This window comes from Mirounga leonina, unplaced genomic scaffold (assembly GCF_011800145.1).
Source record: "Mirounga leonina isolate KUSES-001 unplaced genomic scaffold, KU_Mleo_1.0 Mir_481, whole genome shotgun sequence".
Taxonomy (NCBI): domain Eukaryota; kingdom Metazoa; phylum Chordata; class Mammalia; order Carnivora; family Phocidae; genus Mirounga; species Mirounga leonina.
Window position 1 is genome coordinate 907,451 of NW_023270773.1, and position 23,384 is coordinate 930,834.

At 56.2% G+C, this 23,384-nt stretch overlaps 1 protein-coding gene across 1 annotated transcript in view; it reads left to right on the top strand.

Moving 5' to 3' along the window:
* The first annotated feature begins 1,608 nt into the window (after nucleotides 1–1,608).
* TANGO2 (transport and golgi organization 2 homolog) overlaps nucleotides 1,609–23,384 on the top strand; it is a 38,323-nt gene continuing 16,547 nt past the window's right edge. The window contains exons 1-3 of the mRNA XM_034989147.1: nucleotides 1,609–1,658; nucleotides 12,959–13,054; nucleotides 22,249–22,337. Coding sequence (XP_034845038.1) covers nucleotides 12,999–13,054; nucleotides 22,249–22,337 — 145 coding nt within the window. The 5' untranslated portion in view covers nucleotides 1,609–1,658; nucleotides 12,959–12,998. The remainder of the gene's footprint in view (nucleotides 1,659–12,958; nucleotides 13,055–22,248; nucleotides 22,338–23,384) is intronic.

Genomic DNA, 23,384 nt, shown 5'->3' on the forward strand with positions numbered 1-23,384 from the left:
ATTTATTTGAGAGAGAGTGAGAAAGAGAGAGGGAGCATGAGAGGGGGAAGGGTCAGGAGGAGAAGCAGGCTCCCCGACAAGCAGGGAGCCCAATGTGGGACTCGATCCCAGGACTCCAGGATTATGACCTGAGCCAAAGGCAGTCGCTTAACCAACTGAGCCACCCAGGTGCCCCTCCCCAAGTCTTCTTATTTAGCACTATCACCTCTCGGGTGGACTGAAAGGTCTGGCTGCCCAGAGGGAAATCACTGGCACCAGCCCAGGAGGATTCTGCTGCTGGATGGTGGGAGGAAGGACCATGCATCAAGTTGAGTCTGCTGCCTGCTGGCCATGAGTCCTTGGATATCTGGAGTCCTCAGTTTCCATGTCTGTAAAGGGCTCCTATTGGGTTCCAGGAGGAACACAGAAAAGATGGCAAGAGAATTGGGTGGAATAGGCATTTGGGTGTGTCAGGGAGTTTTGGGATCCACTCTTGCCTTTGTTGATCACCAGTCAGGCCCTTTCCTTCTCTAAACCCGTTTTCCACAGGGCATCAGTGCTCTGAGTCAGGATCAGGACAGTAGGTCTTCACACAGGACTGTGGATTTAATTCAGCCACTGCCACTTGCTATCCTTTTTTAAAGTGGTGTAACTGCTCTGAGCTTCAGTGTTTGCATCTGTAAAATGGGGGGAATGACACCTGTGGACTGGGACCCTGGGTTTGGAGTGCTTAGCACATTGTTATTATCCTCAATGTAACTGTCATCCTTGTCCTAGTTTGCTGAGCGCCCACTTTGGAGTAGGCCCTGGGCCCTGGGCCTCTGACTCTCCACTTTCTCTGCACTTAGGCCCTAGACACAGCCTAGAGGACACTGAAGGCAGGGAGCCCAGCAACTGCCTCTGTCCTGTTGAAAGGCCCCCAGTCAGTGCCCCTTCCCGCCCTTTTGCTCACTTGCTCAAGCATTACAGCTGAGGGTGGGCCAACACTTCCTCCTAGGGCCTGGACCTGCAAAACAGCGACCAAGTGGGCTCAAAGGCCACAGTGGCTGGGTGGGTCTGGAGTACCCGGTCCAGGGTCTGTCCCGAGTGTGGCAGGATTGCGGGGGGTAGGGGTGGTAGTGGGGGTTGGTGCAAAGGCCAGAGTAGCAGAAGCTGAACTGAACTGGGAGCCATAAAGAAAAGGGAGGGATAGCCAGGTCTACAGCCAGTGGGTGTGGAACAGGACCCAGCCTGAGGGGCGGGTCCGGAAGTGGGCATCCCCCTATCGCTCCCAGAGAAGGCCGCCAGGTGGTTTGGTGACCTATGGCCCCTGGAGTTCAGACCGCGGCCCTGATGGGTCCACGAAGGCATGCTCTTGGGGCGGCAGCAAGCGGCAGCGACCTCCCACGGGCGTCCTCCGGCGTGGGGAGCCGAGAAGCCTGGGAAAGCCGCGGGGGTCACGAGACCCCCAGACGCCCCCGCAGCCCCGAGGCTTGGCGCAGCCCTGGGGGCGGAGCGCCGGGAGGGCTGCAGCCCCCGAGTGACAGCGCGCCCAGCCAACGGTGCTCGGGGTCGCGGCGTGCCGCCCCGCCCCTGGCGGCGCAACCCAATGGTGAGCGCTCAGAGGGTGCGGGGGCGGGGCCTGGGCGGTGGCGGTGGCGCGCGGGCGCGGCACCCGGAAGTCGGCGGCGGCGGAGGCGGTGAGTGTGCGGCTGGCGGCCCGGGCGGCGGATTCCTTTCCCTGAAGGGCCGGCCCGGGACCCGGGGCGCGGGGCTCCGGGGGGCGCGGGTAGGGAGGGGAGGGACAGGGCTGTACCTCCCCGCCCTGCCTGTTTCCCTTTCCCGAGGCGTGGAATGGAAATCCTACGGCTGGGTCCGGAGAGACCAAACTGACCCTGACGAAGCGCCCCATGCGTTACTCGAAGGCGTTTCCAGTGATCCCCGACAGAATGGGAAGCAGGGTCCGTTGGCAGGCCGGGCGGGTCTCGCTGCGGGGAAGCAGAGACTAGCGGGGCCGGGAGCTGCGTGATCGCCGCAGGGTGGGTGGGCTAGGGCCTCAGACACTTCTGAAGTCCTGAGTCACGGTGCCACCACCCTGTGGCCTGTTGCGGGGCAGCCGGGTGACAGCTTATGTTTGTCTCAGTAGGCAGCAAGTGCTGGGTCATGCCTGCGCTTGGACACGCCTTTTCTGGGGTGGCTCAGTTAGACCATCCCCCCAGGGTATCAGGGGTGGGTGCTGGGCAGGGTTGCGCCTGGGGCAAGGGCTGGCCCTGGTGCAAGGGCTGGCCCTGGTGCTTGGCTTTAAGACCCCCTTCCCCGACCCCAGCGGTGTCAGGTGCTTCATGGCCTCCCTCGGGGCCACAGCTTTCGAGTGAACCTTCTGCCCTTGGACTAGTCCGTGAGCCTCAGCCCTTTTCCTCCAGCAGGGATATCACATGCTGGGCTCAGGCCTGGCCTGGCGTCCTGCTCCCAACCTGCTGACTGCTGTTTTGCTGCTGCTGTTTGGGCTCAGAGCTTTCTTCCATGAGGCAGATGTGACGTGATGGCAGCTATAAGGGGTGGCTGCAGCTGGTAGCACTTTGGAAATGCTTTCTCGAACTTGCTTGTTAATCCTCTGGGCAACCTTTTTGGGCAAATGTTCATTGGTTGGCTGCTGTCTACAGTGAAGAAAACTCAGGCTGAGGGGCAAGTGGTGTTCCCAAGGTCACTCAGAGCCAGGGCCAGGTCCCAGCGCCTCCTCTCCACCTGGGCCACTGTCTCAGGGTCTTGCCTGCTTTGGGTGAGCTGGCTGGTGAGGTGGAGGCAGGAGGACACAGCAGAGCTTCTGTCCCCTCCTCTCCAGGATCCTAGTGCTCCCGTCTGGTGGGTGGGCTGCCCTGGTGCCCCCACCTTATCTGGCCTTTGAGTATTAGCCCCAGTCCTGTGCCTTCATGTTCCTGGCATGTCCACAGACTGCGGGCCACTTAGACTGTCCACTGCTGCTGCCACTGTTTGCTCTGATGTGTGGTGACAACAGCCTTCCCTGAATGAAGGAAACAGGCTGTCAGTTCTGCCCCGGCTGCCCAGCCCCTGCACTGTTATGCTTGCCTCATGATTCTTTTGTGACCTCGTTCTGTGGGCTTTTTGATCGTGTTTCACCGTGGATGTAACTGTGTGTGGTGTCTTGGGGATTCGCTCCAGTGCCTGGCTTCTGTATCAGAGGGTGAAGCTCTCTGTAGGCAGCCCTGGTGCCTGCCCGCACAGGAAGTGTGCCTGTTACTCCTGAGGACTTCCGTGGAGAAACGAGGGGCCTCCAGAGCATGCCTGGAGATAAACGGCCCGTGGCAGGGAGGCTGGGAGGATTTTAAAAGTGGTGGCACACTTGTCATTGACGCTCTAGATGTGCAGGAACTGGGTCCATCCTTTGGCGACATGGCGGTGTGTGAGGGCATCACCGTTGCATCTGGCATTTGTTGGTCCAGACCATGGGGTTGGGTGATGGGCTCCATGAAAACAAGGTCGCCCCAGGTCACCAAGCTGTCTTTCCAGGTTATCATTGCAGTTTTTTTTAAAAGATTTAATTTACTTATTTGACAGAGAGAGACACACGGAGAGAAGGAACACAAGCAGGGGGAACGGGAGAGGGAGAAGCAGGGAGCCCGATGCAGGGCTCGATCCCAGGACCCTGAGATCATGACCTGAGCTGAAGGCAGACACTTTGACGACTGAGTCACCCAGGCGCCCCTTTATTTTTCTTTAACTTTCTTTTTTAGATTTTCAAAAATGATATATGTGCGCTTAAAAGTAAAAAAGGCCGTTCACCATCTCTTGATGGCTCCTGACACTCAGGGTACATCCTCGTTGGAATACTCCATTGTCTTTTATTAAGCATGGGGGCCGCAGGAGTCACTGTGAGGCTGGGCTGGCCCCTGGCTTGTGGGGAAGCCAGGAGGGGCTAAGGTAGAGGGGCTGCCCTATGTCCACGGCTTTCTGTAATGCTCATTCTTCCCCTCATTGTGTTGCTCCTTTGAACTGCAGGGACAGTGACACTTGGTGTGGAGTTGAATTAGTGCTCCCCAAACATTGTGGAGATCTCAGAAGAGAATATCCCTGTAGAAAATTTGTCATGGTGAAATGCCACTTGGTCAAAATGACAAAACACAGATTGTAGAATCCTCAGTTGCTGAGCTGGGAGGAGGGTGGGGAGTTGCAGTGGGCCGGCTGCTCAGAATATTTACAGACGTCAGGGCTTTCTCAGCCAGGGCCCCCGAACAGCACAGCGACACTGTGTTCCCATGTGTGTTTACCTCCTTTGCTGGCAGCTGCTGGGAGGACATTCCGCCTCATGCGAAAAGAGCAGTGCATGCTTTCCAGCTCCTACCCTGGGGGCTGCCACAGTGATCGCACAGGCTGTGCTGGGTGAGGCTGGGGTGTCTGGCTCCTCAGCCCTGTCATGTGAAGCCTGAGGGCCCCTGTCCTCTGCATGGCCCCTCAAGACCAGATAGACAGGCTGGTTAGCCTTGAAAATATATCCCTCAATGTGTAAAGTGCTTGGAGCTGCAGATTCTCTGGTCCAGGTAACCTCTGTTCAGAGCCTTCATGTGCACAGCCAGCCGGTGGGAGATGGATGTGATGTGAACCGGGAGCCTCACTTTCCGGGTGTCTAGGCCCCCTTGGCTCTGTGTGGAGGCCACAATAGCTCCCCATTCATTCGTGTGCATCCCTGTCATTCTCTGCTGCATTCTGACCTGGCATGTTTCTCCTCCACTGAGAGGCCTGTTTGCCTTTTCAATTGACAAAAGAAAGTGCTCCCACCGAGGGTGCAGGCCCCCTGCCCCTGGCACCCCAGTTGTCAGGTGTGGTTTTGCTCTCTGCTCAGATGCTGGTGTCATTATGCAGAACTCTACAAGAGCCCTGGCTCTGCTTTGAAGGGTTGGCACCAGGGCTGAGTGCACTTTTGCCCAGTCTCGCATGGACAGCGTCTTTTTCGACCTTTCTTTCCGCCCTACGCCGGCCTGCCCGTAAGAGTGCACATGAAGCATGCCTGCTGTTAGCGTGCATGTGTTTTAAACGTTCAGCTCCATGGCTTGTACAGGGAGCCCAGCCACACCACTAGCGTCCATACCAAGAAGGTGTGCCAGCACCCGGATGTCCCGTATTGTTCCCCAGACCAGGTGGCCCTGCCCTGATTTCTGCCCTCAGGGATGAGTTTTGCTTATTTCTGGCTTGGGTACAAATGCTGAGGTGGTGTGCCGTCTCTGCCGTGGGGTTGCTGGGGAGCCGGGGCTCACTCAAGACTCACCTGCTTGCCGCGCTTCATGCTCAGGGCTGGGTGTGATGGGCAGTGGTGGTGGCCCAGCACGATGCATTAGACTTTTAGAAGATTCTGTGACTAGCCAAGAGGGAGACCTGTCCTTCAGATACCAGAGCATGTGCTGAAGCTGAGAGGCCTGCCGAGCGTGCCGGACCCCTGTGGAGCCTGGTGACTGGGTGTCCAGGGTATGGCTGAGGTGGGACAGACCTGACGCCTGGCACCTGGGAAGCAAGGGGTACCTCACACCACCCACCGGAGCAGGGCACGGGCTGACCTGAGAACTAAGCCAAAATACAACCATTCAAAGAAGGCAAGGGAAAGGGGCTTTCGCTTTGGGGCAGGGAGGGTGGCCGCTATGCGGGAGCAATGGGAAAACTTGTGCTGAAGGAACAGACTGTTCCTGGTAGGCAGTGCCACAGGCAAGGCTGCAGGACAGGGCAGGCGTGGGAGGAAGTATCGGCAGCTTGTGGATCAGACAGGCCGTGAGCCTGCCCACACCACGTGCACTGCAGTACGGATCAGTGCAGCAAAAGCCCAGGATTCAATACCCAAATCGGTGATTCGTGGACACAGACAGGCAGGAATCTGTAAGATGCGCAGCCCCTGGGAGTTGCCAGTGTAACCATGGTGAGAGTGTTTCCTGCCACCCCGAGGAGGGCAGCAGCGGCAGGTTGTGGTGCTGGCGGGACGCCCCCTTGCCCAGCCACTGGTACCTGTACTGGATGTTTGGAGGGAGTTGGGCCAGGTCTGCTCACCTAAGAGCATCATCCTCTGACCAGCCATTCTGCCCCTCTCCGTCTCTGTCCTAGGAAGGTCCTCAGCCCATTTGCAGAGCATGTGCTCCCACAGGAGCTGCTGGTTGTGGCCACAGGAGGCGTGGAGCCTTGGGCTCGGGATGGACGAGTGGGCAGCGGGTGTGGGAGGACGGGTGGGCTGGGAGGAAGGGAAGGGGGCAGGCCTTGGTGCAAACGCTGGAGGAGATGGTGCTGGTTGGTGTGGGGTGGGTGGCCGGCACAGTTGGTACGTGATGCCCATTAGCCCCCAGGCAGGGTGGGCCAGCAGCTGGGTGGCATCTGGAGTGCACAAGAGGGAGATGGGGGTTGGTGACCACCCCCAACAGTGCTGAGGTCTCCCCGTCCCCTGACCAGGTCCTTCCCTGTCTGGGCTAGCGGTGACAGTGAGGTCCGGTCAGCGTGGCCCTTGGGCCCCACATGCCTACTCTACCAGTGAGCCTCTGTGAAATTGCAGACCTGCCTTCCTTGGCAGCAGAAGCAGATCCTCACCATTGGTCCATCCAGGTGCCAGGCCTTGTGCCCACACGGCGCTGACCTGAGCCACGGCAGCCATCACCGCATCTCTTGGCATGTGGCTCTGACCACTGGCTGGTCTGCCTGCCTGCTTGAGTCATTTCCTTGTCATGCTCATGTTAGACGCCGTGTGGACTGAGGTTTGGGGCTTGACTCAAGTGAAGAGCCTGGCTATTCTGAAAGAGGGAGTGTACCTGGCTGCACTTGGCTGTTAGGACAGCCCTGTTGGTTCCTCTGGAAGACAGGCGAGGAAGAAGGAGTCCCCCGGCTGGAGAGGGCGGGTTTCAGAGGCAGCGGGGTGAGCAGGCAGGATGGAACATGCAGAGAACTCTCGAAAGCCTTATCAGCAGAGGGGCTGGGAGTGCCTGGAAAGCTTCCATGCCCATGCTGAGACTGACTGCCGGACTACCAGGTGGTTAGAGCAGGGGAAGGCAGAAGTTGGGATCTGGGAAGACTTCCTCTGGCTTACTCAGAGAGAAGAAAGGGGAAGCCCGTGGCTTTGGTTTGAAGGGAACTTTTTGCTTTTGCCTCACACCTCGTAGGTCCTTCCGGCCGGGGCTCAGGTGTGCCCAGGGACTGTAGGTGTGTGCAGGGAGTGCAGGCCCTGGGCCGCACAGGTGGTTACCCTGGATCCGCCTGGGCTCCCCATGCAAGGACCTGGCAGAGGTGCACGCTCAGGCTCGGGGAGGCCACCCCAGGGGACGCAGTGCTTCCTTCCACAGTGTGTCCTGGGCAGGCCAAGGACACAGCGGGCATCCCAGGCTGAGTGCGCAGGTGTGAGGTGTGGTGTGGGTATGCTGCTCTCATCCGTGCATGTACAGCCTCATGCACCTGCTCAGCCTGAGTCACAGTCCCTGGGTTGGGGGCCTTTGTCGGATGCCATCAGAGAGAATATGCTTCAGAGCTGCAGCCTTTCTGTTCCCCACAGGACTTCATGCGGGCCCTGTTCAATTCCAGAAATGTCCTGGGTAGTTTTTTTTTTTACAACAGTCGTCACTGGGTCACGGAGGTCAGCTCTTTATGTGAAATCTTGGTTGTGACAAAGATTGCCTGGTTGTCGTGTGCAGCTACGAGAGACTGTGTGAGTTCTGGAATGTGGTGTCGCTAGGAAGCCGTGGTGGATGCTCCAGGGGCTGGGAGCTTGAGCGACTGACTGCTGTTGCCACCTCCTCAGCAGTGGGGCCCAGCCCCCTGGTTTTCTTTATGGAATAGTCCAGGCCATGGTAAGCGCCTCTTCGGGTACACACAGCGGGAAATGATATGCGCCCCCCGCCCTCAGCCACTGTGCCATGCAGGTGTTTTGGGCACTCGTCAGGACGGTCGGCCACATCATAGGCTCCATTTTCCAGCCCCATTGCTCGCATGGCTTCCCCTCCTTGGTCTGGGCCACTGTCCGGGGTCTTCCATCCCTGTGGGCGGCTCCGAGGCCCGGCTGCACCCTTGAGGTTGTGGCATTTGTGAGACAGCACCCCCGGTGGGACCACGTGTGGACATGGTGACATTTTGTCACCTATCACTGGCTTTTCCAGGGTCGAGCGCTGAGAGAACAGTGAGATCACCAGGGCCACTGCAGTGGGCATGTTGGCTTCTTAGCGTTTCCACGATGGCGCCGGGGGCAGTGGTTTGTGGATGTGCCAGGGCGGTGTTGGGGTGCAGTGCTGGGGGTATCCTGGCCTTCTGGGGAGCTGCTGGGAGCAGATGCAGGGTCGGGAGGCCCACTTGGTTCCAGCAGCCGCAGGTGCCTGCTCCTTCGCTCTGAGTGCAGCCAGCAGGGACCCCCCACAAGCGCATTGCCGAAGCTCCCGGGGAGAGGGAAATGACCCCTGTGAAGCGCCTGGCATGGGAAAGTTTTCCCCAGCCGTCCTGTCCTTTGCTCTGTGACAGCGGGGGCCCAGCCTTCTCTGGGTCTGTGTGTCACCCTCCCAGAGAGCCAGATTCTGTGGCACCTGCCCCTTTTCGGCGGGGGTATTCTTTTCCATGCGCTGGGTTGCCCGGCTGCCCTCCTGGTTGCTGTGAGGCCAGATGAGGGAAAAGGAGGGAAAGTGAGCCCTTTCCATGTGGAAAGGATGGGTCTGTGACTTTTAAGTACCATCTGCAGGCCTGGGGGTGGGTGTGCACATCACCATTGTAGCTTCCTTCGCCTGCTGGGGCCCAGCATCCTGGGCACAACAGGCAGAGGTGGGGTGCGACTTCCTTCAATGCTTGGACGCTGCCAGGCTTCACTACCTTAAGGTGTCCCCGCCGAGGTTGCCAAGGTCCACAGGTGAGGTTCCTGATCAGACCTCCCCAGGACCTTCCTGCCTGTCTCTTCCTCTAGCCGTGGGCTGGCTCTGGCTTGGGGGCTGCCATGGGCATGCAGACACTCCACAGAGGGCCTGGGCTTGCATTCCTGGCGGAGGTGGGGACGAGGGGGCACGGGGATGTCACTGAGGAAGCCAGGCACGCTTTTGCCCGGGATGCTGTCCTCCCTTACGCACTTCATCAGCTCGGGTGTCCTTCAGGGGTGAGCTCCCCATGACAAATGGAGAAGCCACCAAGCATGGATGAGCCCCAGCCCCATCTGGCAGGGTGGGGCCTATAGAAGCCCTTCCCTATCTCTTTCCCACTGTGCCAGCCTTGGAACCCTGGGAAGTGGAGAGCAGTGTTTTCTTAGTGCCCCAAGTGGCCAGGCAGGCAGGTGTGCAATGGCAGGAGCAGGACTCAGTTTGCCCCGGTTAGCAGTTCCAGCCTCCTGCCCGCCCTGTGTCCAGCCGGCGGGAATGGTAACTGGGACCACAGTGTCTGTATCCGGAGCTCGCTCGGGGAGCCCTGAATGTCAGCAGGAGTGAGACGGTGGCCCAACAAGTAGGGTGTCGGAGGATTTCACTAGGGCCTGGGTGGGGGCATGCTGGGAGAAGGGCCCTGCACCTATGGGACCTGCCTAGGTGAATGAGATTGCGGGGGTGGTGGGACGTGGAGCTGAGAAGGGGTGGGGCAGTGGGCAGCGGGCCTGGCTTGAGTGGGGGGCGAGGGATTGGAGAGAAAGGCAGTTCCTGATGGTCCCCTCCCCAGGGGCTGGCTTTCCTCTGGTCCTTCCCTCCCAATGACCACGTCTTCATCGAGGCCGCAGCCCTGGGCTTTGTGCCCACACCTCTGGCGCCAGGCTGCCTGGAGACCCATCAGTGGCCTTTCCTCCAACCACAGAGCCCTCCCTGCTACCCCTGTCTGGAGGGCAGGTCTGCCACCCACACAGGCTGGCTAGGATGGCAAGGTCCTGCAGCCAAGTTGGAGGGCTCTACTTCTGGCTTGTGAGCATCAGTAGCCAGAGCTGCCCCCAGTGGATGGCCTTGCCCAGCAGCTGGGCACACAGCCCAGTGAGGTGCACAGCAGGCCAAGGCTTACATGAGGGCCTCATCTGACAAGAGCTGCATGTCCTTGGTGGGGCAGCATGTCCCTGGTGGAGCAATCCTCAGAACAATCCTCTGTCCTGGTAGGGCTCTGGGTGGGTGGGATTTCAGAAGTGATGGGTTGGCAGGACTTCTCCCACTGACCACGGTTGGCCTGGTTGCCACAGGCAGTGCCGGTTGGCCTCTCCTGCAGTATTCTCATTTGTGGGAGAGACTAGCTCCCTGGGAGTGAGAAGGCCTGTGTCTTCTGTGCTGGACCACGGCTGCGTGGCAGGTTCCCATCCCCTGCACCTGGCGGGTGGGGCCCCTCAGGAGGCCCCACATGCTTCCTACCTCCCTGCACAGCGTTCTGGACAATTTGATCTGTCTCATCAGCTGTGTCTAATCTGCTCATCTTAAATCCACTGCTGAGTTTTAATCTGTGGTTTCTATAGCTTCTGGTCCTAAAAGTCGTTTCTGGTGCTTTGTGAACCTCCTGGTTTACTCTTTCTCACATCCTTTTCCTGCAAATATTCTCAAGCTTCTTTTTCTGCAGTGAGAGCCTGGTTGGTGTGGGGATCCGTTTCTGCTGGTCTTTGCTTATGGCGCTTTGTTTTGTTATGTGGTGTTCTTTCTGACTGTCCTGCTCTTTGTCCTTGAAATGATTTGTGAGACTTCTCAGAGGTCTAGCATGAAGATGAGAACTTCGGTTCTCCAGGTGCCTAGGAGCACTACCAGTGCGGGAGCCCTTCCATCCAAGTCTTGGCATGAGGATCCCTGGACCCCCAGTGTGGCCCCGGCTGTGCTCTTGTGGCTTCTCAGGGACTCTCCCCACTTTGTGTGCTGTTCCTGTGGCCCCTGGGGGTGGCTGTGGATAGAGCCCCCCCCCTCACCCTAGGAGGGCTGCCTTTCAGGGTCCCAGCTCCACTCAGGGGAGGGTATCCTACTACAGCCCCATCTTGGGGACAGCCCTGGGCCTCGTCTTCAGTCTCCCTCACCTTGGGCGACCAGAGCCCAGTTTGCCCAGATGGGCCAGTGCCTCAGGGCAGGAAAAGCCAGTGTACTCCGCTTTCTTTCCTCCCTGGGTTTCCACGTTCTCCGAGATATTGGCCAAATCCTGCATGACCTTGTTAGTTCATGGCTGCTTTTAAGATGTTTTCATATTCTTTCAAGCATTTTGAGTTGTTTTTACTAGAAGGGTCCAGTTCCAACAGCCTGCCCACCAGTCTTGATATCAGGTAAGCCTAGGATGATGGCCCTAGTGGGCACTACCAGGGCAGCCAAGGGTGGGAACCCAGCCTGCTCCTGTCACCTCGGGGCCCTCTTCTGCATCGGGCACTGCCTTCGGCTCCATCTTCCGGCACCCTGCATTTCTGCAGTGGCACTGGTCACCATGGTGATGTCTCACCTGCACAGTCAAAGGTTTTACTGAGGACAGGGTTGGGTCCCCTGAGGCATCACTGATGCTCGTGCCTTTAGGGGCTGGGGGGAACATGGGGCTGAGTCGTGGGGATCCCTCCAGGGCCTGTGGGAGCCAGTGGCGACAGTAGTCGAGTAGATCCTTCCTCCCTGACCCCCTCCCTCTACTTCCCAGGCCAGCCAGACCAGTGAGCCAGAAATGAGTGGAGAGGCAGGGACAGCATGATGTCATCCACAGGAAGACCTCCATGTGGCTCCGAGCTGTGGTCGTGTCCACGGGGCCAGCCTCAGGCTTTGGCCCCTCCTTGGCTCTTCCATGCTCTGTGGCCAGAGCCCCTGCCACCTGTCCACCCACCCACCCATGCTTGGGTGCTGGCACAGCTTAGATGGCAGGGTCGGCATGGTGGGAACGTCCTCCTTCTGAGTCCCAAAACAGAAAATGTTTTGCTTCGGAGACCCAAGACCTGGGAGAAGTTGTACTGGCATAGAGGGGGGCTCTCACCTCTCCTCTGTTCACCTGCCCAATCCTATGCCCGGGGTGCGCCTCTCTCGGGACTGTCGTGTGTGGGTGGTGGGGACCCTGGCCTGGGGCAGGGAGCTGGAGCCCCTCTCGGCCCACTCCTGCTCCTCCCATGCCTAAAGTACCCTCCCCTCCCCCCACCTCCGTGTGGCTTCTCCAAGGCTTGGGGGCAGAGGGTTTGGAGTGGCACGGTGTTCATGGTTTATGTTGAAACCTGGAGCAAGGATGGGCAGGGTCTGGGCATCTCATCCCACCTTCTCCCAGCTGGGGCCCAGTTCACAGACCCTCTTTAAAGATGCGGACCCCAAACCTTGCTCTAGTAGGTGCTGTGTTCTGGGCGGGGGTGAGGGGGGTGGCAGGGTACTGCACGGACCCTCCCCAGTCCCAGGGCTCCCCAGGCTAGTGCACTTGGAGCTCAGTGGACACACAGTCACACATATGCATGCAGACATCTGCGGAAGCACACACTTGCAAACACCCACACATAACTGTACACTTGCACATGCACGCAGACCTCAAGGCCTCATGTACATGCACATACGCCGAACACTCCCTCACCCCCCTTGCTCCTGAGGCTCTTCTGGGGGCATCTTTTTTGGCTCCCTTTAGTGTCTCCGCAGCCTCTGTGTTGTCTGTTCCCTGGCTGCGGCCGCTGGCTCTGCTCTGCAGCCTTGCCCTGGCTCAGGCACACATGCAGGGCTAGAGACCCTCAGTCACCTTGTCCAGGGTCAGTGGCCTCAGGATCTCATCTCTGTTCTCAGTTCGGTTAGGGGAAAAGATCTGCTGGCCCCAGAGGCCGCCAGGTTCTCATTCTTGCTCCTGTGGCCACCCTCCACGTGGTGTGTCCAGGGCCAGTGAGCGTGGCAGGCAGCGGGGGCCAGTCTGGCCCATGCTGATGTGTGTGAGCACTTAGGGAAATGGTTGGGCGGTGCTGGTGAGCGTCACGGTGTCTGGTGTATGGTTCTGCCGTGTCCACAAGGGTCAGGGGCATCCCAGAGGCGGTTCTCTTCTGGGCCAGGGAGCACTGCAGGTTCGGGGAGGCAGTGGTGTGTTGTCTGCTGTTTATTCAACACATTTTTTTTTCCTTTTCCCGCAGACTGGTGACCCTGTGTGAACAAAGCTGCTCTCAGGGACCCATGTGCATCATCTTCTTTAAGTTCGATCCTCGCCCTGTTTCTAAAAATGCATACAGGTAACCCCCTTGCTCTGTGTCTACTGTCCTCCGCTTGGCCTCAGGTGCCCCACAGTCCTCATAGCGCCCAGGTGGGGACAAGCTGTACAGGCTGGGCCTGCCCTGTCCAACAGCAGTTATTCAGTGTGGGATGCAGGAGTGGGTACTGCCAGGTGGCAGGAAAGCTGAACTGACATACAAAGGTGCAGAGGCTTAGCTGCTTAAGGTCGCTGTAGGGGCAGGACAGAGGAGCCATGTTGGGCCAGGTAGGGGCGCAGCCCTGTGGTTTCTGCAGGGGCGCCAGGGGCAGCAGAACTGGCTTGATGAGCAAGAGCCCCATTTATTTATTTATTTATTTTTAAAGATTTTATTTATTTATTTGAGAGAGAGAGAATGAGAGAGAGAGAACACATGAGAGGGGATAGGGTCAGAGGACGAAGCAGACTCCCTGCTGAGCAGGGAGCCCGATGCGGGACTCGATCCCGGGACTCCAGGATCATGACCTGAGCCGAAGGCAGTCACTTAACCAACTGAGCCACCCAGGCGCCCCACAAGAGCCCCATTTAGACTGGGCTCGTCTGTGTTGCCAGTGGTAAGTCTGGGTGGTGGTAGGAACACAGGGTCTGTGGGTCCTGAGCTGGGGAATGAGGGTGGGGGTGGGGAAGCTGGGAGATCAGCAGAGGAGGTGGGAAACTGAGGCCAGAGAGGAATGAGACATGATCCAGTGCACCCCCTTCCTCCCCATGACCTTGGGCTCTGGATGTGCCCCTCTGTTTCCTGGGGTACCCAGTGGGAATTTTTCCGTGTTTTTCCAAGTATGAGGCTGAGAGGTAACCCACAACCAAAATGACATTTTAAACTGATCACTAGTACGATTGCTTGGAAAGTTTTCATCATTTTGAAATCTATACCAGAAATGATTTGAACCATTTTGATTAGCTTCTTAGACTTGAGTCACCATGCAAAATTGCACAGACACCATGCTGCCTAATTTTGTGCTGAATGAAACTCATTCCAGGCCAGAAGTTGGGGACTGAAGAGTCCCCAGTGTTCCCATCATGCAGAGGAATGGACAGCAGGGCCAGGCCAGCGTCCTGGAGCTGACCCTGCATGACCCCCAGCAGAATGAACTGGGGTGTAGCCAGTGGGCAGGATCCAGGGGCAGTGATTTGAGCAGGGGAAGTGTAACATCCAGAATTATTGACTATAACAGGATTGGAATGCCCTGGGTGGAACCCCGTCTTCCACCTTCAGGCTGAGAGCCAGACCTTGCCGGAGACGCTCAGCCGCGGCACACTGGATAGCAAAGAAATCGCTGGGGTGCCATGGCAGTGGAACTTGCTAGGAGTCTGCCCTCCGGTGTGCGGGCAACTGTCTCGGGAGGATACTGGGGAGAGGTGCTGGTCACTAGGTGCGTGGGGGAAGCCGCATGTGTAACCGGACTCATCCTTGGGGAGCCAGGCATGTTGCCAGGAGTGTCCTGCGGTGTCTCTTCAGCGCCCTCTACTGATGAAACTTAATATGGTACTAGCCCCAACGTCAGCTCCTTTATCCTGAGGAGGCAGTGAAGGGCAAATTTGGGGCTGAGACATAATAGCGGGATTACTGACATGGTCTACCCCTTTGGCTACTGAGGTTTCATGTGCACCCTTCTGTGCTCACGTGAACTCTCACATACCAACAAAATGACTCTGTTTTGACCTGATAAGGATTTCTCACACGGGGACACGCAGCCTGACAATTCCCTGAGTCTGTTCCTGGCTATATTTACTACCAGATTCAGCCACAGCCTCCCTGGAAATGCTGTTTCCTGAGGTTACCTCCAGTCTCCTGCCAGTAAAATAAACATGGGAAGAAGGAGGAAGGAGGTCTCTCTTGTTTTCGCTCGGGACCTGTGCGTCACTGCCAAGACCTCTCTTCATAACGACTCCTTGTGGATTGTGATTCAAGACAGCCTTAATGTTTCTCTCCAGTGTATTCCAAAGCCCTAAGCCAAAACCTAAACATACCACCGCTGGTGACTGACCAAATACACTTGTTGTTTACCCTGTTGCGTGGGGGGGGTGGGGGCAAGAGGGACTTCCGGTAGCTGCTCCTACTCTAGCTGTGGGGTTGTCTGGCCCTTGAGAATGGGTGGGCTGTGGGCCCTTGGTATTCATGCTTCCATACATGTGTGATAGGAGAAAAGGATGGGAGGAGCAGGGAGGGGGCCGCATGGGAGGGACACTGCAGCAGGGCCAGTGAGGAGAGGCCAAGCCTGGGCCTGTCAGAGATTGGAGAGGGGTTCCCGGTGCCTAGAGTGGAATGGGGAGCAGGCCAGGCTCCAGGGCCATCAGTGTGGTGGGGAGGAGGCCCTGGCTAGGCAGTGCTGCCAGGAGCCGATGGGGCCAGCAGGACCTGCCCCAGCGTCCCTCACTTGGGCTCCCTCCTGCTTTAGCCATCCCTGTCCTGGCCTGGGATGCACCAGCCTCTGCCCTCCACGTTAGCATGCACTGCTGTGTCTTCATCTCCCCCCCCCCCCCACCTAATAATTGGCAGGAATAGGAGTGCCATTCTAACCATTGACAAGTGTCCAGTTCAGTGGCATTAAGTACATTCACGTCGTTGTGCAACCATCCCCGCCATCCATCTCCAGAACTCTTCACTGTCCCCAGCTGAATCTCTGTCTCCACCAAACACTGACTTCCCGTTTCCCTCCCCCCAGCCCCTGGCAACCACCAGTCTACTTTGTTTCAATGACCTTGACTACTCTGGGGACCTCATACAAGTGGAATCGTAGTATTTTTATGTGACTGGCTTATTTTATTGAGCATAGTGTCCTCAAGATCACGGTGTAGCATGTGTCAGAATCTCCTTCCTTCTTAAGGCTCAGTAACATCCCACTGTATGCAGGACCACATTTTTATCCATTCATCTCTTGATGGACACTTGGACTATTTCCACTTCTTGGCTATTGTGAGTCATGCTGCCGTGGAGATAGTATACAAGTGTCTGTTTGAGTCCCGCTTTCCATTCTTTTTTGGGGGCGGGTATACCCCGAGGCAGAATTACTGGATCACATGGCAGTTCTGTTTTCGACTTTCTGAGGAACTACCAAATTGATTCCTGCGAGTGTCTTTCGATGGCCGTGCCATAGGCTTCCCAAGCCATGCCAGCCCATGTATCCGTTTGGTGGTGGAGTATGTCTTCACGGTGTGTCATCATTGTTCACTGTCCAGACCAAGTTCTCTCCCACCAAGCCAGACAAACCAGGTGCCAGGGCCACCATCCACTTGGACTCTGCTGCCCACCAAACTGGTCCACATGGCTGGGACCCATCGAAGACCCTGTGCTCCGTGTGCTCTCTTAGGCACCCTCAATATCAACACACATGCAGTGGCCTCTTGGCACTTGGGGTAATGGGAAGCACCTGGTTTTGTTTGTGGGTTGAGCTCATCCCTGCAGTCATTGCTGCTCCAGGGTCAGATGGTTGCGAAGGGGACTTTTATAGCTGGAATGGTGGCCATCCTTGCCATGGAAAGTTGACCTTTGAACAACATGGATTTGAACTGTGCAGGTCCACTTACATGCCGATTTTTTCTTTTTTAAGATTTTATTTATTTATTTGACAGAAACACAGCAAGAGAGGGAACACAAGCAGGGGGAGTGGGAGAGGGAGAAGCAGGCTTCCCGCCGAGCTGGGAGCCCGATGCGGGGCTCGATGCCAGGACCCTGGGACCATGACCTGAGCCGAAGGCAGACGCTTAACGACTGAGCCACCCAGGTGCCCTGACATGCCGATTTTTTAAAGTACAGTACTATAAATGTATTTTCTCTTCCTTATGATTTTTTTTTTTTTTACTCGATTTTTCAAGTGATCTCTACACCCAACGTGGGGCTCGGACTCACAACCCTGAGATCAAGAGTCATGGGTTCCACCAATGAGCCAGTGAGGCGCTCCTCTTTATGATTTTCTTAATAATGTTTTATTTTTCTCTAGCTTACTTTATTGTAAAAAATACGGTATGTAATATATATAACATATAAAATACATGTGGATTGAACTGTTTATGTTATTGGTAAGGTTTGTGGTGAACAGTAGGCCAGTACTAGTTAAGTTTTGGTGGAGTCAAAAGTTATACATGGATTTTTGGGGAGCCTGGGTGGCTTACTCGGTTAAGCATCTGCCTTCGGCTCAGGTCATGATCCCAGGGTTCTGGGATGGAGCCCCATGTTGGGCTTCCTGCCTAGTGGGAAGCCTGATTCTCCCTCTCCCTCTGCTGCTTCCCCTGCTTGTGCTCCCCCCCTCTTCCTCTCTCTCTCAGTCAAATGAATAGATAAGATTTTTTTTTTTTTAAAGATTTTATTTATTTGACAGAGAGATAGAGAGCACAAGTAGGCAGAGAGGGAGACAGAGGGAGAAGGAGAAGGAGGCTCCCTGCCGAGCAGGGAGCCCGACGTGGGGCTCAATCCCAGGACCCTGGGATCATGACCTGAGCCGAAGGCAGCCGCTTAACTGACTGAGCCACCCAGGTGCCCCTGAATAGATAAGATCTTAAAAAAAAAAAAGTTATACTTGGATTTTTGACTCTGCGGGGAGGGCGGTTGGTTCCCTTAACCCCTGTGTTCAAGGGTCAACTGTCTATGTAAATGATTTAAATATCTGCCCTACAGAAAAGAATGAGACATCCTCACCTTTGACGCTGTGGGCAGTGTCACCCACGGCTCTGCCATTGCCAGATGCTGATCTCACGGGAATGTGTTTTCTGACCTCCCAGGAGTCAGTTCCTGGAAGATGAGCCTGTCCCTGTCATGCCCTGCCTGGGATGGCCCAGTAATGGTGGTGCTTGGTCTGTGCCTGCCACTTTGCAGGCCTGCTGGTGAAAGGCATGGCTCCTGAAGCATCTCTCCTTCTCTTGGGCCTCGTTCAAGCATCGTATCATCTGTTTCCCCACGACAGAAAGTGTAGCCTACCGCGGAGCATGCATCTTGTGGTCTCTTCCCCCCAGATTTGGCAGTCACAGTGTGTTGTTGAGTGACGCTCACCGGGTGCAGGCAGGGAGGGAGCCAGCTCAGCACCTGCCCAAGGAGTGAATGTGAGCATGGCCACTTCTGCAGAGCATCTCCAGGCCTGACGCTGGGCTGGGCCCTGGTGTCATGGATCCCGTGGTCTACACCTCCCATCCCCCATGTCAACATCCCACTGCCCCTCGCTGTTGGGGATACCCATCCCTCCAGATGTGGCAGCGGTCCCCAGGTCACATCCCACTGCTGCCTCCCCGCAAGCACTGCCCTGGCATGACTCCCCAAATGCCCTCGGGCCTCCCAACCTGTCCTCTTGGTGCTGAGCTGGCCCTGGTGAGGTGGGCTCCGTGGGAGTCACTCCATCCTGGGGTTGCTTCTGCCATGGGGCATCATGGCCCCTGCCCAGACGTGGGATTCCCCTGGGTGGTCCCAGCCTCTGCCTCCCATGCCTGTTGTTATGTGGCACTTGGAACCTCCAATTTTTGGTGACAATTATCCAGTGTGAGTACTGTCTGGGCGCCTGTTGTTTCCGTTCGTTTTAAATTTTAGTACGGATATCTGCAGCACTGAGGCAAGGAGTGTAGCAGGTAAGAAACGGTTTTAGCAGCCTGTGAGCTGCTGACTTGGAACTTTTCCGTGCTGGCTGCAGCTTTGCCCCAGGATCCCCATGACCTTGCTCTGTGGAGGCAGCGGTGTTTCCCTGGGGTTCTAGTTATGTCCCTGATTGTAAAGGGGTACGTGCTCTTTGAAAAGAAGTCATACCCTACAGGATGTACAAAGTAAAATGTGAGCTCCCGTAACCCCTGTGGTAGGCTGATGGCTCCCAAGATTCCTGCCCTCGCTGTACACACCAGTGTCATTCATTCCCCTGGTTGTGTGTGGGGCTGTGGGGCTCAATGTGAAGGGATTTTGCCAATGTGACAAAAGTCCCTAATCAGTTGAGTTGGAGTTAGTCAAATGGGAGCAGTCCTGGGTGGCACTGATGTAATCAGAAGAGCCCCCAGGTGGGGCCAAGCCCCTCCTGAAGAGGTAAGCTGCTGTGCTTGGAGGGGCCCATGGCCAGGAACTGGGGGTGGCCTCTAGGAGTTGAGAGTGACCCCGGCCTAGGATGGGAATACTGCAGCAACCTCAGGAACATAATATCCCGAACCTCAGCGACACCTTGCTGGTCGGCACCTTGGGTGCTACCTCAGGGGCCACTGAGCAGAGCACCCAGCACATCCCGGCCTGCGCTCCTGACCAAAGACTGAGATGAGAAGTAGACGTTGCTCTGAGCTACTGTATACGGACGCTATGTGTGTGGCAATTTGTGAGGCCCCATAGAAAACCAGTATGCTTCCCATCAGGTAACACTGTCATGGCTGTAGTATAACCACCGTCTTTATCAAAATGTCTGTTTAGACTCATGAGCTAATTCCCCTTGTTGGCTCCAGTCTGGAGGGGCTGCTGGGCGAGCTGTCACATCCTTCTGGTGGCTTCCATGGGACTCATCACTGCTGGTGACATCACTGGGCCATGGGCCTGTGCACCTGCTACCTGGCACTAAACTCTCCCCAGATGGTGCACAGACTTGCCCCCCAGATGGTGCCGAGATCCCCCACCCCATAGTACACAGATTCAGCCCCTGAGATGGTGCCCTGACTCACCTTCTAGACGACACACAACTCACCTGCCAGATGGTGCACACGCCTAGCTCCCCCAGATGGTGCACTGACTCACCCCCTAGATGGTATACAGACGCACTCTCCCAGATGGTGTGCAGACTCAGCCATCCCAGATGGTACACACTCACTCCCCAGATGGTGTGCAGACTCCGCCATCCTAGATGGTGTGCAGACTCACCCCCCAGGTGTTGCGCAGACTCTCACACTCAGGTGGTACACAGATCTACCTAGTACCTCCAGACGGTGCACAGACTCACCCCCAGTAGCAGGGTGAGGAGTGCCCATCGATGAGTAATTAGTGGTGTCAGTTGTTAGAACAAAACAAACCTGACTTGCTGTCCTCCGAGCCCCTGACTGGTGGGCATGGCCCCTGCCCCTGGGCGCTGTGGCACAGGTGGGACTTTTATTGGTGTTGCAGTATCCAGAAGTGGTGAGTGAGGGAATACTTTCTCTTACTTGGAGCCTTGATGTGGGTACTCATCATGCCCACGTCTCCCAATTAGGTATTTAATGAAATCCCCAACAAACCACTAGCAATTCAGCAAAATAGCGACTCTCATGGCAGAAATAACCGGGCAGTTATTAATATTCCTAGTTATTAACAAATGCGTGTCACTGCTCCTTGTTTTAAAAATAGTAGGGAGTTGAAAATCTTAGGACAAGTTTCTGCTCAGTCAGCTTTTTTTTTTTTCCCTAATTTTTCCTTTTCTGGAGACATACGTAAGAATCAGAACCAGAAGCCAAAAGCACCAGTCTCCATTTGGGAAGCACCTCGCTGGCCTCCCCGGCCTCCCCGGCCCCCTCTCAGCATAGGTGTCAGGACGAGTGAGCAGAGGAGCGGTGCTTGGGATTCTGAAGGCGGACACTGTTTCCTGACCACGTGGAATGACCTCCACCCACGGGTTGGTGGGGTGCCCGGCCCATACACGTAGCCTGTGGGAGCAGTGCTAGCCAGGTTGGGTCCAGAATTGAGTCGCAGAAGGAAGGGACAAAGCAGATGTGGCAGAAGATAAAAGAGGTCAGGGCCCGGCTGGCTTCTCCCTAAGGCTGTCTTCCTCAGACCGGGCCTGGGGTCCGGCAGGTGGCGCTGCAGAGGATTGTTCTGTGAATGGCTGGGTTTCGTATCAGGGACAGCGACTGCTCCCTAAGTGCCTGTCCCTGAGACCTGGAGCAGCCCGGAGTGCTGTGCCCGGGGGAATAGAACTTTGTTAACTCACATTTTACCACAAGCAAGTGTCCATAAAAATCTTTTTTTTTTTTTTTAAGATTTTGATTGACAGAGAAAGAGATGGTACATGTGTGAGCCGGGGGGGAGGGACGGAGGGAGAGGGACAGGCGGACTCTCCGCTGAGCAGGGAGCCCGATGCGGGACTTGATCCCAGGACCCTGAGATCGTGACCTGAGCTGAAGGCAGACACTTAACCGACTGAGCCACCCAGGCGCCCCTAAATGTTCATAAATATCTAAGAGTCAATACAAAAATGATTTTTGAAGACTCCTTAGGATCTGACCACTGACTAGACTGACTTGGTTTCAGACCCAGTGTGACCACAGGTGGCCAAGCCGTAGCTCCTGGCCCCGTGTCCTTTGTGCACCTGCCGGTGGTGCTCAGAGGGTCCTTTGGCTGTCCCTTCTTAGACCCAGAGGTCTCACAGACGTGGCAGCCCCACTCAGTCACAGTCTGTGTTCTTATTTAAAAGGGCAAAGCCGACTAGAAACTTTGTTTTTTTTTTTTTTTTTTTAAGATTTTATTTATTATTTGAGAGAGAGAGAGTAACAGCATGAGAGGGGAGAGGGTCCAAGGGAGAAGCTGGCTCCCTGCCGAGCCGGGAGCCCGATGCAGGACTTGATCCCAGGACTCCAGGATCATGACCTGGGCCAAAGGCAGTCGCTTAACCAACTGAGCCACACAGATGTCCAGAAACTTTGTTTTCTTATGTTAAAACTAGAACTCTTTTGAAAACATTGACATCTTCTCTGCTTGCCAACAAAAAACTTGTTGGATTCATAATGCAAAAAACTAGAGAAACACAGAAGTTCTTACCCCACTTCCTTCCCCCAAACACCCCAAAATGCAGGACAGCAGCCTCCAGAGATCCTGTGCTCTGCCGCTGCTCCACATGTCCCCAGGGCCCTTCTGGTGGGCCTGCTCACATTTCCAGGAAGTCAGGGGCTCACTGGGGATGGCCTCGGGGGAAGGGACAGATGGGCAGAAGGGGTACTTCTCTGCCACCGGGGCACCTGGGACATGCCTGTGCAGGTGCTGCTGCCCTTTTTGGGTAAGTGGGGTATGCAGGGTGGGATGGGATATGCGTCTTTGCCCAGCATAGCCTCTCTCTTTGTCAGGGTCCTGGGGTACAGTCTTGGCCGAAGGCTCCCTAGGAAACCCACCTGTCTGGCGCCATCATGATCTTTGTCTCCTGAGGGTTCCTGTCCTCTTTAGGACTTGCCTATGTTGCTAAAGGAGGCAAATTTTCTTTGTTAACAGGAGAAAAAATTGGCTTTTCTGTTTTCCCCTGAGACCTTTGGTCATGCTTTCTCTTTCAGGCTCATCCTGGCGGCCAACAGGGATGAATTTTACCACAGACCATCCAAGCTAGCTGACTTCTGGGGGAGCAACAATGAGGTCCTCAGTGGTGAGTCTTTCCTCGGGGGGCGGCCACAACATGGCAGGAAGTAGGAGCCCCAGAGTGCTTTTAACTGTTACTGGTGCTGCCTCTCCGTGTAAGTGCAGAATGAAGGAGTGGACACTGACTGGTCTCATGGGGGAGGCTCCCAGGTTGGGGTCTGGGGCCAGCATTGAGGTGACCAGCCCCGAAGTGTCTACCCAGCGCCATCCACATGGTTTCATGTGTTGTGGGTTCCCAGAGAAGTAGCTGGAAGGATCAGTTGGTTTTATTTGGATCCACCTTTTCGCTTTGCACGTGTGGTTGGGTTTGTATGAGGTGCAGGTTCACATTCGGTCACTCTGTGAAGCATCGTAGTTGGGGTGTGTGTGTGTGTGTGTGTGCGCACGCGAGCACATGCATTTCTCTTTACACACCGGCACGCCTTGCTCCAGAGATGGTCTGAATTTGGGAAGCAGAGGCTTAGTTGGAGCACGTTCAGATGGGAGCTGCCATGAGGAGTTCCCACAGAGGGAGGCAGAAGCGGAGGTGACAGCTGTGTCCCCTGCTGGCTCAGCGGGCAGCCTCCCTGAGCCCCGTGGACAGAGAGCAGTTTCTGCCCATGGGGCGGACAGGGGTCTACTTGGAGGGCATGTGGACAGGTATTGGCCAGGCCAAGGTCCCTCTGCCTGCGAGCTAGGCATCAGGGAAGCAAAAAGGAACCTGGCAGGGCTGACAGGGGTGCTCAGGTGCCCAGTGGGCTGAGTGGGTGCCCTCAGGGGTCTGGGGACACCAGGTGTGCCCTGCTTCGCCTGCAGCATCTAAAAGCTTGACTGTGGAACTTCTATAGAGGGCCTCCTGTATAGACTGGTTGGGCATTGGTATGAGGAAAACACTGCCCAGGCTGGATCGTTCTGGTGCCATGTGGAAAGAGGACAGGAGTGGGGAGACTGAGGCAGGGCAGTGTCGTGGACAGGAGGTCTGGCAGGTGGTGGGGAAAGCTGTTGTGAGACCCCTCTCACTAAGAGCAAGAGGGAGAAGAGGCTAGGTCTCTGGGTTATGTCTTGGCCTCCTCAG